The following is a 13,672-nucleotide window of genomic DNA, read 5'->3' on the forward strand; positions in this document are numbered from 1 at the left end:
GATGGGAAATCGGAGGGTGGTTGCCATGCTTCTGGGAGGATGCTGTTCTAACATCAGCAGCAACTGCTTGTTAGTGCACCGACATGCACTAGCAGCTGGACTGGCTGCCACAACAAACCACAGAGATGGTGTGACTTCATTCTCTGGGTGGCTGAGATAGCAGTGTTCCCTATGTAAGGTGTCTTCATTTAAAACGGAGCTCACAAACTGCCGAAACCCGGGATCGAACCAGGGACCTTTAGATCTTCAGTCTAACGCTCTCCCAACTGAGCTATTTCGGCTCTTTGAGTGTGTAAAAGAGGTCAAAGTTCAGTGTGTGAAGATAGGATCTGATCTGTGACTTTGTGTTCTCACAGCTGGCCGCTTTTCACTGTCAGCTCAGTTCAGACAGAGTGAGAAGACAAAGATGACACACTGCTGCCAGCATGGGTAATAGTCGTTTGCTGCTACAGATATATTAATGTTCTGAATATCATATATCACTCATTTAAGATAAGGTAAGATTTGGTAAGATTGTCCAAATGTCTGAACTCAAACATGGCACTATAACAAGTCCTGTGGCTCTTTGCCAGTTTTGATTCAGACTTATGGTGACTGACTTTGTTGATTCTGAGTCAGTCATTTTTTATTATTTATGAAACAGACTGTCTGAATCAGACAAGTCTGACTGAGGAATAATAGTTGTTATTGTTTTATTCCTTCCACGTTTGCCTGCATCCATCCTGCTCTGGAAGAAGTTCCCATAAGAAGCTATTGTATCGCCCCCATCTACCTGCACAGAATCAAGGTTACTGAACACACACGGACACACACACACACACACACACACAGATACAGATACAGATACAGAGATATACACTGAGCACAAATTCACATATAAAATGCATGACACAGTTGATACAATTGATTTTGTCTTGCAGCCAAGTGAAACAGAACACACAGACTTCACACATCAGTTTCCCCTGGTCAGTGGTTAAAACACCATCGCCTTCATCACACACCATCATTATATGCGAGACTCACCATCAGCAGACTCATTATGAGAATTTAATAGTTTAATTGCATGAGACATGAAAGCGTTGCCGTTCAGACGGGAGAGCCTCCAACTCTCCCTGTGAAGGATAGAGAGGACTCTGTGAAATGACTCGAGCCTTTGAAATTGCTCTCTTGCAGAAAATTAGAAAATGAGTTAGACGGATCAGGGTGTTAAACACCAACAATTTTTTACAGGTCACTTGTTGGAAAAAAAAAACAAAAAAACTTTACAGAAGTATGAAGGCAGAATAAGGATGATCATGGCGGCCTTCAATAAGATGATTGATTTGCATCAAAATTGAATAAATAAGTTGATTTCAGACTCAGTACTGATACTGTCTAATTTCAAATCTCTGTCCTGATAGGAGCCTTTAAAATAACTAACATAAGACATGTTCAGGGCTCGTCATTAAAGGGGAACACCAACTAAATTAAGAATTCTAATATAATGTTTCTTTGGCCTTGGAAAGTGAAGTCAATATTTGTGAACATGAGCTACTCTCTCTCAAAGCCAGAAACCAGATAAAGTCTCAAACTTGTGATGTCATAGGGTATAAAGTCTGGAGCTGCTCCATAGACAACGAATGGAAGCCTGATTTTGTGAACCCACAGAGTGTGTGTTTCCTTTTTTATACCCAAATGAGCTTTATTCTATTGTAGTGTAGTTCTGAAACAGAAAAAGTACCGATATACTCAGAACATTCCCCTGGGTGCTCTCAGTGTCATCTCGAGCATCTTTCCCTGTAGCTTCTTTGAATATGACATCATACATTGATGCACTGTAAAGATGGAGGGCAGGCAACTGGAGGTAAAGACTACCAGCACTGCACAAATGCCTGTGTTTTGCGCTGTTTATAGCTGTTCCAATAGATCAAATTGGAGAAAAAACAAGGGCCAGTTTAAGTCCCGAAGAGAGTAGGAAAAAGTTGAAAAAACTCACTAAGAAACAGCGACAGATGTGGATTGAAAACTACCATCTTCAGTCCAGAGGGACGGAGTCAACTAATGTCAACACATAAACATGCCTCGAATTTAATGCAATTACAATACGCTGTGACAACAACTGCTTTCAGGCCACGACCCTGATGTTAAACAGTGTTTCACCAGACTTTAGCTAGCTTAACTAGTTAGCTAGTAACATCAACCTGACAGCAGTGCATCAATATACAAAGTTGAAATATAAAAGATAGTTATACTCAAGCATATTTACTCACCCAGCCAAAAAAACAATACAACAGTCATTTCGGTTGTGGACCCAACCGCACACAAAATAATGATAGTCCACTTGAGTATTGTACATTTTTATTAGCTTGCAGTGTAACGTTAATAACGCTAGGAAGTTAGGAGGATGAAGTAATTTGTAACGAGGATCATGTCCACAGTGGGCAAACTGGTCAAGTAATGGGGAAAAATTAATTTTCATTTTTATGGATCACATCCAACATGAGTTTCAGTTTTCTGGCAATACCCACTACCTGCATTTTCATCCAACTTTTTTATGTAGTCGTTTTCCTCTATATCCAAAACCTGGAAAAGTCATGGAATGTCATTCATTTTCCAGGCATGGAAAAGTCATGGAAATCATAAAAATGACTGAAAGTTTTGGAAAAGTCTTAAGGTTTTGTTGTGTGTAATGAAATTGTTAAAATAATCTTCCGTGGACCGGCGACCTGTCCAGGGTGTACCCTGCCTCTCGCCCGATGTCAGCTGGGATAGGCTCCAGCCCCCCCGCGACCCTCAAGAGGATGAAGCGGTTAGAAGATGAAGATCTTCTGTGGATAAACATCCATGTAATGTAAAAGTAATGGCAAATTTATTTTCTGTAGCTGTCAACGTGACAGAGCTCTAACACTCGTGAATGTGTGACATTTTGTGTACCATCAGGTATGTTTCTTCATTTTCTTCCCACATTTTGTCTCTTCCTACATGTATTTAAGCTAGCTGAAATTGTGTTGAACACAGTTTGAATCAGATATGTTTAAAGAATGCAGAGCAAATGGGGCAGGGAAAAAAAAATCAATATTATGGATTCTTGAAAAGACATGGAAAAGTTTGGAAATTTTGCCAGTGAATGTGTGGGAACCCTGATGGATTTATCACTTCCTGTCCTCCATTTGAATTTCTGGTCTAAACAAGCTCTTCATTTTCTATGGAGCAGCTCCAGATTTTTATGCCCTGTGACATCACAACTTTGAGTCTTAGCACTCCAGTTTTTGGATTGGCTGTTTAGTGAGGATCTACTGCTAGTTCCACTGAGCTAGCTAACAATTAGCCACGAAGGACGCCATTAATGTTTAAGCACATGCCTCTCGTGCATGAGTAGATGCATGATTCCTTCTGTGTGGGGACATGGTTGGCCGGTGTAGTTTGGTAAAAAGAAAATAGTTCCTATATGAAACTGCTTACATTGAGCTGTGGATGAATTCGAGTAACCAGGTCAGGATTTCTCGAAAGAGACATTGCTGTTTTTCAAATGAATTTTTAGGCACTTTAAGCACTACAAGCCATCTAGGTCCATTATATCAGAGAGGAGAGAAGGCAGACATCTCTGCAGCCAATATCTCCAACACTCGGTAAATCACACCAAAACAAACTAGATCTATATATGTAGCACTGCAGGTAAGAGGAAAAATATGTATTTTTGATTTTGGGGTGAACTGTCCCTTTAACTTCCGTTCACGTTCTGATTCTTTTGAGGATGTTTGCTGTGAATTCATAGGAGAATAAACTTCTCTCCATAAATAAGTATCAGGCTGAACAAGCCAGCTCGAGGAGCATGATGTGAACTGTCAGTTCAACAGAGTGGTGTTCCTCTTTCAGGCTGGTAGAGGATGCTGTGTTGGGGGAGTGTTTTCAGAAACCTGGTTTAGTGCCAGCTTCCTTATTTTGATGTGAGCGCTAGAGCTGTTTCTACAGTGGGTTACTGACCTGTTTGTATCTCTCCTTGCTCCAGTGATTTCAGGGTTGCATCTGACTGTCGGATGGAGGGCAGATGTCGGTTAGACACCTCAGCTGGAAAACATCCTCGAAAAAGTGTTGCTTTAATCTGATCATCTGTCCTAGTATAGTATTTGGTGGGTTAGTTTTTTGCTCAAAACACGAGGGGATAAAAACAAATAAAGAAATGACAAAGGGCAGATAAGAAATTAAAACATTTCACCTAAAAAAGGCAAGAGAAATACCTGAATAGTCTCACTTTTCACTCTGCAGTGCAATATGTTTTTGACTAGTCTAGATCCCAGAATCAGAGCATCAGTTCTCATCTTTCATTACAAATGATTTACTACAAACTTGAAACCCAGAACAGTGATAAGATGCACAACTCAGTCACCAGAAAAAATGTTAGCTTTGTACATTTCTGCAAACCATGAATACGTTACATTTGCTTGCCATTAATTATGTAGTGGATATGTTGAACGTTTCAACAAGGCTGTGGTTAATGTGTGGTTGGGTTTAGGCACAAAAATCATTTATTTATGGTCAGTAAAAAATCATGTTTTGGCTTGAAATGCTGGCACAATGCTGGCAGAAAACGCTGTGATGTCTCTGTAAAAAATGAACAATTTTGATGGCACTACCCCTGCTGACGGGTTGCTACAAAACACCCATATTTGTAGTCTAAAATGTAGCTACAAACACCCATGTTTGTAGCCTAAAAATCCACTGAAAAACCAGATTGGTAGCTACAAAACACCCATGTTTGTAGCCTAAAAATCCACTGGAAAACCACAGATTGGTAGCTACAAAACACCCAGGTTTGTAGCCTAAAAATCAGCTGGAAAAACACAGATTGGTTGCTCCAAAACACCCATGTTTGTAGCCTAAAAATCCACTGGAAAACCAGATTGGTAGCTACAAAACACCCATGTTTGTAGCCTAAAAATCAGCTGGAAAAACACAGATTGGTTGCTCCAAAACACCCATGTTTGTAGCCTAAAAATCAGCTGGAAAACTACAGATTGGTCGCTACAAAACACCCATGTTTGTAGCCTAAAAATCCACTGAAAAACCAGATTGGTAGCTACAAAACACCCATGTTTGTAGCCTAAAAATCCACTGGAAAACCAGATTGGTAGCTACAAAACACCCATGTTTGTAGCCTAAAAATCAGCTGGAAAAACACAGATTGGTTGCTCCAAAACACCCATGTTTGTAGCCTAAAAATCAGCTGGAAAAACACAGATTGGTTGCTCCAAAACACCCATGTTTGTAGCCTAAAAATCAGCTGGAAAACTACAGATTGGTCGCTACAAAACACCCATGTTTGTAGCCTAAAAATCCACTGGAAAACCAGATTGGTAGCTACAAAACACCCATGTTTGTAGCTTAATCATCAGCTGGAAAACCAGATTGGTAGCTACAAAACACCCATGTTTGTAGCCTAAAAATTAGCTGGAGAAACACAGATTGGTTGCTACAAAACGCCCATGTTTGTAGCCTAAAAATCTGCTGGAAAACCACTGATTGGTCGCTACAAAACACCTATGTTTGTAGCCTAAAAATCAGCCAGAAACAAACACAGATTGGTTGCTACAAAACGCCCACATTTGTAGCCTAATCATCAGCTGGAAAAACACATAGTGGTTGCTACAAAACACCCATGTTTGTAGCCTAAATATCTGCTGGAAAAATGCAGATTGGTTGCTACAAAACACCCATGTTTGTAGCCTAGAAATTCGCTGGAGAAACACAGACTGGTCACTACAAAACACTCATGTTTGTAGCCAAAAAATCAGCCAGAAACAAACACAGATTGGTTGCTACAAAACGTCCACATTTGTAGCCTAAACATCAGCTGGAAAAACACATAATGGTTGCTACAAAACACCCATGTTTGTAGCCTAGAAATTCGCTGGAGAAACACAGATTGGTCACTACAAAACACCCATGTTTGTAGCCTAGAAATTCGCTGGAGAAACACAGACTGGTCACTACAAAACACTCATGTTTGTAGCCTAAAAATCTGCTGGAAAACACTGATTGGTTGCTACAAAACACCCACATTTGTAACCTAAAAAGCTGCTTGAAACACAGTGGGTTTTGTCAGCTGTTTTTGAGCAGTGCTATGCAGCTTGGCAGGCATCTTCTCTAGGTCGCTGGTTCCCAACTGGTCCATCCACAGGCTCCAGATTTCTCCTTAGTCATTAGTTCAAGGTCCACACAGTTTAATACATTCAGTTTCATACTTGTGGTTGGCCATGTCGTCACGTTAGCTTGCTGTCTATCAAATAGCTGTCTGTTCGTCACTCACTCTACAGCAGGAAATGACACTTCACAATAAAAGCTCTGTGTGGGAACTTCACTGTACTTCAAAATGAAGTGTGTTTTTAACAAACTTGACACGTTTGTAAGTCACTTGCAATTAAATTAAATCATTAAATGTTGTCATTACTGAAATTTCTAATGTGTTAATCAATAAAATAAAATCTGATATAATGGGCTGCAGAGGGATGCTTTTGTTTGAGAAAAATAAGGAAGGCAGGTTTAATGTTTTCAAAGCATTTAGCATAAAACATTAAATGGCAAAAGACACAGATTAAGATTTAAAAGTGATGACAAAGGAGATGAAAATGGAATTAAACAGAATAAACAGAAGAATAAACAAATACTGTGCTGCTTGAGACTTTAATAAATAGCCCCAGATTTAGTTTAGTAAAAGGCAAACAGGAAAGTTTTCTTGGAATTTGTTGCACAAAAACTGAACACTGTTTCTCTAGTTTTGACCCAGGGGACAGTCAGAAGACTTAAATGCCTGAGAGGTGCTAATGTAGCACACGATCGGAAATGTATATATTTTGTAAACCAAAAATAGTATTTGAGAGCTTGGCTGATTTGATCCACTGTCTTGGTCTCAGTGAGGATGATAGCAGCAGGTGTGTTTTGGGTCATTATCATGTTGGAAAACTGCATTGCGGCTCAGTTTCTGAAGAGGGGCCAAGTATGTATCCAGCCCTAAACTCACCTGTGCACCTGTGGGCCATCCTCAAGCTGAAGGTGGAGGAGCACAAGGTGTCTTCACATCCATCTGCTCCATGATGTCATCATGGAGGAGTGGGAGAGGATTCCTGAAGCAACCTGTGAGCTCTGGTGAACTCCATGCCCAAAGGGTTAAGGCAGTGCTAGATAATAATGGTTGGCACACAAAATATTGACACTTTAGGCACAATTTGGACATGTTCACTGTGGGGTGTACTCACTTATGTTGCCAGCTGTTTAGATGTTGATGGCTGTGTTTTGAGTAATTTTCAGAGGAAGGTAAATCTATGCTATATACAATATGCTATATGCTACTATACAAGCTGTACACTGACTACTTTAAGTTATATCAAAGTGTCATTTCTATAGTGTTGTCTCATCAAAAGATATAATGAAATACTTGCAAAAATGGGAGGGGTGTACTCACTTACGTGAGATACTGTACATACATACATATATATATATACACATATATATATATATATATATATATATGTATATATACATATATATATATATATATATATATATATATATATATATATATATATATATATATATAAATATATATATATATATATATATATATATATATTTATATATAAATATATATATATATATATATAAGCTCTAATATGCATCAACTTAAGTCTATGATATATCGATGATGTGCAATGTCAAGTAAGGCAAATTAACTCAAATAACTTGCTTGATGCTTGATACAAATAGAAAGCTTGCAAGGTTCTCATTTTCCATGACCTACACCAGCCAAGCCTTCTGCTTTTAGACGCCACACTACGTCACATGTGTGGCGGCGTTTGTTATGGACAGTGAGACACTCTTGCATGTGTGCAACCAGTGCAGCAGACACAGTGACATGCAAGCTTTTCTGAAATTAAATGGTTTAATTGCTCCTTTAAAAGTCATGGAAAAGTTTTGGAATTTTGTCCATGAAAATGTGGGAAACCCTGTTACTCAGAGAAAATCAACATGCCACATGGCCTTGTGAGTTCTTGGACCAGTGTTTTGTTTGACTACTCTGTGCGTCCTAGTTATTTCAGACCAGTCAAAATGATTGTGTGAATGACATTTGTAGTTACAGTGCAAGAAGGTTTTTGGCTGCTAACATTTAAAGAGCCCAGGATCTAAAACCTTGTTTGTCCAAATTACCTAACTTAACCATACTTATTTTTTATCAGCTTCTCTCAGTATGTTTGCTGCACCAGGTCAGCTACATAAAAGTCATTTTAAATCGATTAAATGTGTGAATGAACTGAAACAAATGAGGCCGATCACATATTTTTCTGTAAAATGTGATAAAAATAGATTTTTCAGACCTTCTGCAGGTCACAAAACAATCATCCCAACTTATTGAATCTCCACGTGTTTGTTTCTTTCCTTTTTACTACAAGCTCTCCGTGCAGATTCGTGATCATTTTGGAGATGTATTCTCACATGTCCTCGCCTCAGACTGTGTTACACCCCCTTTTGACATCTGCGGGACCGTGTGGTAGACACAGAGTGCACTTTGGTCATTTTTGGACACTTCCTGCTTTTTGAGCTCGAGCTGCAGCGTGCATGTCCCGTTGACTCAGCCCGGGTTAACAGACTGGACTGGTGGTGTGTCGCAGCGGTGTATTTATGTATTTAGGACTCCAGCTGCTGCTGGGAAGGAGAGCTATTATCACCAGGACCTTATTGTGTATTTGAGGAAGGAGGAAATGAGGCGTAGCGTTGCGCTTTAAGGGTGCAAGAGAGAGGAAAGACAAACCGGATTCAAACAGGTGTCCGGTTGTCTCCCATCAGAGAGAGGAGGAAGAGAGAAGGTGGCAAAACGGACGGAGGAATATTGTGAATATTTTTCATAAAATATTGATCTTATTAGGCACATTTTGAGGAGCAAAAATTGAGGACGTGTTTCTTTTTGCAAACCGTGCGCTCCTTCGGTGCAACCGTGATGGAGCAGCCAAACCAGGAGGACCCCGTCTGTTAAAATCGGAAATATCTTGTGTTTAAAGACAGATAGCCAACCGTGCATCTCCTCTCTTTCTCTCTCTGTCTCTGAGGAGGAAGAGGAGGTGGTAGAAGAGGGGAGGCGGTGACTGACATCCCCCACGGGACAGGCCGACCGACCCACGCTTCTAACAGGTGTGTCTGAAGAGGGCATACCGCTCCAATCTGCACCGCCCGTCCGGCCGGTCCGTGCCCCCTCCCTCCCTGCCTCCCGGTCCCTTGCTCGTGTCTCATTGTTCCTGGCGAAATTGCATCCAAACAGGGGCTGGTTTTGGAGTTAAATCGGGCCGTTTTGGCATCCCCAGTGAGCGCGTATTCTTTTCTTCTTTCGGTCTCCTCGCACGCAGCTATCCGTTGGTGCGTAACAGCCGAGAGGAGGAGGTGGATATCCAAACGGCTCCTTTTGAGACGTTAATTTACAAACGGACGGGACTTTGAGGCTGGTTTGTGTTTTTCTGGAGGAAATGGAGACGATTTAAAGGACTGAAGTGGTCGAAGAGGAAACTGGAAGATTTTGTTTGATTTATTTGCACCAGATTGGCAGGTTTGGACTGATTTCGCCCCCTGGTGAAGAGGCAGAAAGCCACCGCTGGTGCTGTGGTTTCGGCGACGTTGTGCAGCCAAAACGACCCCACATCTGATCTCAAAGTGGGTTTGTTAAAGGACTCTTTCTCTTAAAACAAAGTGCGCCTCGTTTTATCATGACAACGAGAAAAGCCAGCAGTGTGGCGGACACGGTGACTACCTCCTCCTCCACCAGCACCAACCACCACCACCACCAACAGAACCAGCCGAGGAGCCGGAGTCCCAGCAGCGGCGCTCCGGCGTCCGAGGCGGCGGGCGGAGGGGCGGAGATGTTCGGTGAATTTCAGGACTGGTGCCTGCGGACGTACGGGGACTCCGGCAAGACCAAGACCGTGACCCGGCGTAAATACAACAAAATCCTCCAGACGCTGATCCAGGGGGACGAGGAGAACAGCAACGGAGTGTTCCTGCACGAGAAAGGCAACAACCACATCAACGCCAAATTTAAATTCTGGGTCAAGTCCAAGGGCTTCCAGGTCGGGACGCTGCAGGACGGCAAGCACGGCTCATCGGACAGACCGGTGCTGTATGTCCCCATCAAGGCGACGGTTAGTGCGTCTTCCTCTTTCACTCTGGGCTGCGTGTGTGTGCGTGCGTGCATGTGTGTCCCGTTTTCATGATGCGTGCTGTCCGTCACCGTTGGGCTACCCTTATTTGCCTAAAGAAATAAGGTGTGTGTGTGTGTGTGTGTGTGTGTGTGTGTGTGTGTGTAGCCTGAAGCTATACATAACATAACTTTCCCTGGCTCTGTGCCATGGCTTCAGCAAACACCTGTTCCAATACAGGGCTGAGCCTGTTTGTGGCTTTGCATTGGTACTTTATTATTATTTTTAAACCCACTATCTTTAATGTCACAGCCTGTCCCAGCTGAGTGACAGACAATAGCTGTACTGGGAAACATGCTCACAATGATGTACTCAGTGATGGTAAAAGAAACTGACTCTTCTGATTATAAACTCATTTATTTACTTTGCTTTCAAAAGAAATAATGACAGGTGCCTGACACAGTTCCCAAGAACCCAAAGTGATGTCCTCAAATACATCTGTGGGACTGCAAACCCACAACATTGTATTTAAAATGAGGTGAAACCAAAAAAAGGAAACAACTACTAGCATTTCAGGTTGTAACCTGTAGCTCTTATAAATATCTACAAATGACTAAAAATGGTGATTTTGTTATGACAACTATGAAATGAAACAGTGATGAGAGTTGTAAGTCATTCAGGCATTTGATTTAGTCGTAGTACATCAGAGAAGCATGTTTTTTGTCTCTTGAGTCCAGTTTGACTACCGGGCTATCACAAGTGGATTATTTTTCTGCCAAATGATTAATTGGCATATTTTTTTCTAGCAGTAATGAGGGACATCACTGAATGTGCACATTTCCATCTTATCTGTCAGACTTAACTTTTGCCCTACAGTTTGAAATGTTTATGTTCAAGAGAAGAAAATAAAATAAACTCAAATACAAAACTTCAACTCCAGTTAAAAGCTGATTAAAATGCTTTCTTGTTTATTTAGTGAGACTGTAGTATGAGAATCCAGATCTGACTAAACAGGCAGAACAGTTTTAATTAACACCTCTCTCTTCCCAGTGCTATATTTTGTCCTACAAGTGTTCCTTGCATTCTTCTTAGTACTTCTGCATTCTACAGTCCTTATTTTGATAATTTCTTTAATCTGCTTTTAAACAGTTAAGGCCCAGTTGTTCACTTGATCTAACTTGAGAAAAGGTTTGATATTGAGATTTATTTTTGCTCTGTTCCTGGGTTGAGAGGTTAAGGGAGGTGCTTGATGTGATAAACCGAAAAGGTGTTTGTGTGTATCCATCCAGAGCTTTGACGTCGTGTTGCATTCATGTACTGTATTTAAAAGTTGTTCCCTAAGACTAATATAAAATGAATCTGGATGTCCTGAATAGGGATATCACTGTCTGTTAATTTTGCTTCCGGTAGCCTGACACCCATTAACGGGTTACTAACTGTTTATTTTTTTGAGGAAAAAAAAGCTAAAATGATGTAAAATACAAGAGGCCTTTCTTTTCAGTCCAGCACTCCAGTGACTCAATGAGCTTTAGCGCTACATTTCAAAGCGCTGTCAGTTTAGAGGTGGTAAAATTTTAATGTTTTGTGATAATCATGTTTTGCCTTTTATTTAATTTTCTGTTGGCTTTACTGACAGATAGGCAACCAGCCGTGTTAACAGGCAGAAACATAATGCCCACTGCCCACCCTCCGGCTCCACTGGTTAGCTAACGTTAGCTTTGGCCACTGTGCATTTGGGAGGGAGCTAGCTTGCAGCCACTCATTTGGCATTTACCGCTGGTAACGTTGCTGTGGAAACATGGTGGCCACCCTCTGGTGTACCCCCAGGTTGCCCCAGTGAATAAATAGATTCATTTTGAGTGACAAAACCCCTTTAGCATTGTTAACTATGTTAGTACAACTAGCTGACACAGCTAATGGTGCTAACAGAGCTAATAGGGTTAATACCTATAGTTGATAATGCTAAAGGGGGTTTACGGCTCAGAATTGAGCTGCTTACTCAACAGGGCAACCTGGGAGGGAGACTAGAAGGTGGGTACGATACAACACTGTTGGTTCTGGATGGCATTACTTAGCTGTAATCAATGAATGAGCAGCGCTGCTAGCTAGCTCCCACCAGACCCATTTGGTGCGCAGTGCAGGAAACTGAAGAGTAGCTAAATGAATCTATGTATAAGGAGTCAAAAATATTCTCCGCGGTTAATTGCGGAGAATATTTTTGACTGGTTGTGCGTGTCGGTTTGGAACAGATTAATGGTTAACCGTTAACATCCTTAGTCCTGAATAAGCTCAGTTTAACCAAGAGTTGTTAGGTGTGATGATAATAAGTCGAGCAAACTGCAGTCATATAATGATGGATATTGTCCACACACACAGGTGTAGAAGTTTTCATTCATTCATTCATTCATCTTCTAACCGCTTCATCCTCTTGAGGGTCGCGGGGGGCTGGAGCCTATCCCAGCTACATCGGGCGAGAGGCAGGGTACACCCTGGACAGGTCGCCAGACTATCGCAGGGCTGTGTAGAAGTTTTCTTACTGTCAAATGTTTCTTGAATTTGATGCTGGCTTGATTACCATTGTGTAACATCACTTAGTTATTCACTGAAGCAAAATGAACAATGAACATTTTGTGGTTTGTTCGAGTCTATTTGTAAAGGTTGCATCCAAAAACAGATGTCATCATTAAAAGCACCAACTCATAATCTTACCCAAATAATGTCTGTGACGTAACAAAATTCGCCAGGTGCGTCACATGACAGAAAAGTGTGGAGCAACACATTTTTCTGTGGAAAATACATCATTCCTGTGGAGTGACACTCATCAAAAGAGTCAAGCACCATATCATAAATTAGGCTTTGTAGTTTGCTGGAAAGTAAGGCGATTGTAGTCAAAATTACCTTAAAATGGAATTGACTTAATGGATGAAAAGAAAATCAGTAATTCAGTTTTCATTATCAGTTGCTCGTTCATGCTTTTAATGTGAGGAGTTACTTGCTTTTGTTTTCTATATTTTGTAAATTGAATGTCTTTGAGTTATGGACTGTCGACTGGAGAAAACAGACAATTTGTGACAGATTTTTCCTCGTATTCTGACAATTTATAGACCAAACAATCAAGAAAATGTAGAAAATATTCCATAATTGCAGCCTTAGATTGGATGTCATGACTAAAGAAAAAATTCACAGTCCTTGTTGCCCATGTCTCTCATCATCCACCTTTTCATCAAGATTTTTATAATCACCTCCTTTTTGCACAAATTACAGCACCAGTGATCAATACTGATTGCTGATTGTTATGTGTCCACTGATGTGAAGGTAAAGTGGTGTTAATGGTGGTACAACTGGAATCACAGCGTACCTGTTGCTCACTGTGTTGTCCTCTGTATTCATTCAGTTGTTCAGAAAGACAGAGAAAGGCCTGTAAATGTGTTTTGTCTGGTCAGTGGTCTGAAGTCTGTTCCCACAGGAGGAGCAGGATCATTTGTATTTCAGTTATGAGTTGGTAAAATGACTGTAGC

At 40.9% G+C, this 13,672-nt stretch overlaps 1 protein-coding gene and 1 non-coding gene across 2 annotated transcripts in view; one reads left to right on the plus strand and one right to left on the minus strand.

Annotated features, from left to right (window-relative positions):
* Positions 1-208: 208 nt before the first annotated feature.
* On the minus strand, positions 209-281 carry trnaf-gaa (transfer RNA phenylalanine (anticodon GAA)). The gene has a single exon. It is a non-coding gene; the product is annotated as a tRNA-Phe (tRNA).
* An 8,247-nt stretch (positions 282-8,528) lies between these two features.
* Positions 8,529-13,672, plus strand: part of LOC125891275 (nucleolar protein 4-like) — a 253,944-nt gene continuing 248,800 nt past the window's right edge. Inside the window, exon 1 of the mRNA XM_049580405.1 lies at positions 8,529-10,157. Coding sequence (XP_049436362.1) covers positions 9,726-10,157 — 432 coding nt within the window. The 5' untranslated portion in view covers positions 8,529-9,725. The remainder of the gene's footprint in view (positions 10,158-13,672) is intronic.

Source organism: Epinephelus fuscoguttatus, linkage group LG7 (assembly GCF_011397635.1).
Source record: "Epinephelus fuscoguttatus linkage group LG7, E.fuscoguttatus.final_Chr_v1".
In the NCBI taxonomy this organism is placed as follows: domain Eukaryota; kingdom Metazoa; phylum Chordata; class Actinopteri; order Perciformes; family Serranidae; genus Epinephelus; species Epinephelus fuscoguttatus.